The sequence below is a fragment of the Dioscorea cayenensis genome, chromosome 10 (genome assembly GCF_009730915.1).
Source record: "Dioscorea cayenensis subsp. rotundata cultivar TDr96_F1 chromosome 10, TDr96_F1_v2_PseudoChromosome.rev07_lg8_w22 25.fasta, whole genome shotgun sequence".
Taxonomy (NCBI): domain Eukaryota; kingdom Viridiplantae; phylum Streptophyta; class Magnoliopsida; order Dioscoreales; family Dioscoreaceae; genus Dioscorea; species Dioscorea cayenensis.
This window is the reverse complement of record NC_052480.1, coordinates 3,575,056-3,578,703: the sequence shown is the minus strand read 5'-3', so window position 1 is coordinate 3,578,703 and position 3,648 is coordinate 3,575,056. Positions and strand designations below refer to the sequence as shown.

General features: G+C 41.1%; 1 protein-coding gene across 1 annotated transcript; it reads left to right on the top strand.

Annotated features, from left to right (window-relative positions):
• The first annotated feature begins 780 nt into the window (after positions 1-780).
• On the top strand, positions 781-3,309 carry LOC120270084 (acidic endochitinase-like). Its single transcript, XM_039277093.1, has 2 exons — positions 781-2,037; positions 2,651-3,309. The coding sequence occupies exons 1-2, from the start codon at positions 1,053-1,055 to the stop codon at positions 3,061-3,063; spliced, it is 1,398 nt and encodes a 465-aa protein (XP_039133027.1). The 5' UTR covers positions 781-1,052; the 3' UTR covers positions 3,064-3,309.
• The last annotated feature ends 339 nt before the right edge of the window (positions 3,310-3,648 follow it).

Sequence of the window (3,648 nt, the reverse complement as noted above, 5' to 3'; positions counted from 1 at the left end):
ATGAGAATGTATTAGAGTACGGTTGAATAGAGAATGAAGATTAATTTCTTGCACATGATAATCATTGGATAGCCCAATGGTATGACACAAAAATGTAAAAGGGGAATTTATGAATTCAAATCCCTCCCTCAGTTGTACTGTTCCCATACTACACCCAGGCTTCAGTACTGTTTGTATTCATAAAATAAAGGCGCTTGTAACATTATTAAAAATTTCTTGCACATGAAACACTCATCATCTTCAAACCTAGCCACTGAAGTCAAGCCATCAATGAACCGTCACCATTAAATAATGGACATTAAGCATGAAAATAAACGAGAATAAGATTCAAACAAAAAGTTTTCCACATGCATGTAAACTTAACAGATCTAGAACTATTAAGTTTCCACAAGGTCCCCTCTAGATTATTGGTTTTTTCGCCACATACATTGTCGGTCTCCCTCCACCACCCTAATTCACACGCAACCTACGTTCAGACCAGCCAAACCTCGGGATATTCTTTCCATATGCCCAAATATTCAGCTTAAAGTTTACTCGTCATATAAACATATAGCACAAGACTGTCAAGTGAGATATGATAAGGTAAACTAAAAGATGAAACAGCAGAGAAAAGTCAAGCATGCACATGAATTTCCAACTCTTTCTCATCTATAAATACCCTCCAATCTCCATTCCAACTCTTTATGAGTAACTAAAACATAAAACATGTAACCACCGACCAATTGGTCTATTGGTAGCCGGGTCCCTAATAAAATCTGTCACAAGTGGTGAGATTTCTAATCAATTGGGTGAGGGTATATTTCTGGGAGTGTGAGTAGTGGTTGTGTGCAGGTGGTTCCAGCGCTCATGTTTGCACGGGCCCTCTCCCATTTGCTCCATCGAGGATTGTGCACGCCCCTACCTTTCTTAGCGACTAGGCCGCTCGTCTTGACAAAAAACATAAAACATGTAAACAAAGCATTCATTTAGAGTAATTAACTTTAAAAGACAACATTAGAGGGACAAAGACTAGTTTCCCATACACAACCAAACACATCATCACCATTACCATCATGTCCATTCCTATCTTCTCCTTCCTCCTTCTCCCCCTTTGCCATGCCGCCATCTTTGACATAGTAAACCAATGCAATTACACTATCTGGCCAGCTGCCATCCCAGGCGGTGGCCGGGAACTCCTTCCCGGCCAGAACTGGACCATCTTCGTCAACCCTCGGATGGATGAAGGTCGTATCTGGGCCCGGACTGGCTGCACCTTCAACAAGTCAGGCCATGGCCGGTGCGAGACTGGCGACTGCAACGGCCTTTTAGAATGCCAAACTTATGGATCACCACCCAACACGCTCGCCGAATTCACCCTCAACGGATTCAACAACCTTGATTTTATCGACATCTCTCTTGTTGAGGGCTTCAACGTCCCCATAGAATTCAGTCCAACCGCCGGTTGCAACCATGCCATTCAGTGCTCCACCAACATCACCGGACAGTGCCCAGATGAGTTGAAGACCTCTGGAGGTTGCAACAATCCGTGCACAGTGTTTAATACTGATGAGTATTGTTGTAGATCTGGAAATTGCAAGTCCACAAACTACTCTAATTTCTTCAAAAGACTCTGCCCGAATGCTTATAGCTACCCTGTGGATGACGAAAACAACACTTTTACTTGTGTTGGAGGGACTGATTATAGGGTTGTTTTCTCCCCCTTCACCATGGCACAAAACTGCGGCTGCCCAGCAGACCTTTGCTGCAGCAATTTCGGCTACTGTGGCACTGGTGATCCCTACTGCGGCAACGGGTGCCAACAAGGGCCTTGCTATAACAGCACTGGTAGCGGAAATGTTGCTGATATTGTAACTCAGGAATTTTTTGATGGAATTGCAAATCAAGCAGGAGCTGGATGTGTGGGCAAGGGCTTCTACACGCGCAAAGCTTTCCTCACCGCGACTTTGGCATACTCCCAATTCGGCACCACCGGTTCCGATGATGTGAAGAAAAGGGAGATTGCAGCATACTTCGCCCATGTCACCCATGAAACCGGACGTAGGTTCATTTATACTAATGTTACTAATTAACTTACTTTCAACCTAATTTGCATGCATGCTTGCAAAGTTGAATGCATCTTCTTCTCCAACACAAGGACAACCTTCATGTATACATGCATGTAGTACTGCATTAGATTGAATTCATGATGATTTTGTACCATTTAGTTAAATTATTACAAATTCAATTTGAACCATTCCAAGAAAGTAGGCCAATTTAATATAAAGTGGACTCATGTAATCAATATAGTACTATAAGATGTAGGCCCTTATATATGTCTATGTATTTGTAACTCTAGATCTGAAATAATTAATGCAGTAATGTTAAAATCAGTTTAAACACCTAACAAGTGATTGGTTATTTTGGGTGTGCACATAGTAGGACTTTGATCCCCAATGTGGCATTTAATCAAATGAAAAAATCCTTAGGGAATCGTTAAGCCACTATAATTAGTACACGGTCATGCCTATTTGTCTTTTCGCATTGCTTTGTGGGACGGGCTTGTGGTTTTTATTAAAAAAAAAACTAATTATTAGATATATGAGCCAATTATGCTTGGACGGGTAGACAAGCAACCATATAATTCATGTACATACCTTGTTCTTTGGTGTAGATTTCTGCTACATTGATGAAATTAATGGAGCTAGCCAGAACTACTGCCAGGCTAGCACAGCATATCCATGCAATGCCGACAAGAAGTACTTTGGCCGTGGTCCTCTTCAGCTTACATGGAACTACAACTACATCGACGCCGGCAATGCGCTCAACTTCGACGGCCTTAATGCTCCGGAGACTGTGGGTTCCGACCGGGTTATATCCTTCAAGTCTTCTCTTTGGTTCTGGACAGCCAAAAAGGTGCATGATGCCATAACTTCCGGTCAGGGCTTTGGAGCCACCATCAGGATCATCAATGGCGGGGTTGAGTGTGATGGCAAGAACACAGACCAGATGAATGCTCGGGTTGGATACTATAAGGACTACTGCTCCCAGCTTGGGGTTGATCCTGGAGATAATCTCACTTGTTAGATTATTAATCATACATGGTGGTTATAATTAAGTGCATGGGAGATCAATAGATCATGAGATGCCCAAGTGTGTAATGTAGCCATTACACTTTGTGTGTTCATTTGTGGCTCTAACATGGGATGGAGAACCGAGTGTATTTATAGCACTGTTACATCTGTCCTTTTCTCTGGCTTATCTTTTCTTGGAGCTTATTGTAATCCCACTCCCTGATTAGATCCCTACCGTTAGATATAACCCTGATTAGATCTCCACCATTAGATTTATTTTTTTAAAAAAATATATATTTTAAATATCATTATTTTATTTGTATTGTTTGATTTAAATTATTTTTTTCTTTTAATTTTATTTTTTGAACCATTATCTCCACAACTTAGCCTTATCCTGTTGAGAATTCGCGTACATTAAAATTGGGTAAGAAAACACGTCTCTCATCCTCTTTGATGGATTGCCTAGTGGAGATGACGACAAGATCCAGAATAACAAGCATAACTATAGGTAGGTGATCGTAAAATACCTACACCTTAGACAAGTTTTTTTTATGCTATCTTCTTCCTTTTGTATTATGAGTTCGTCTTAAATCCTCAA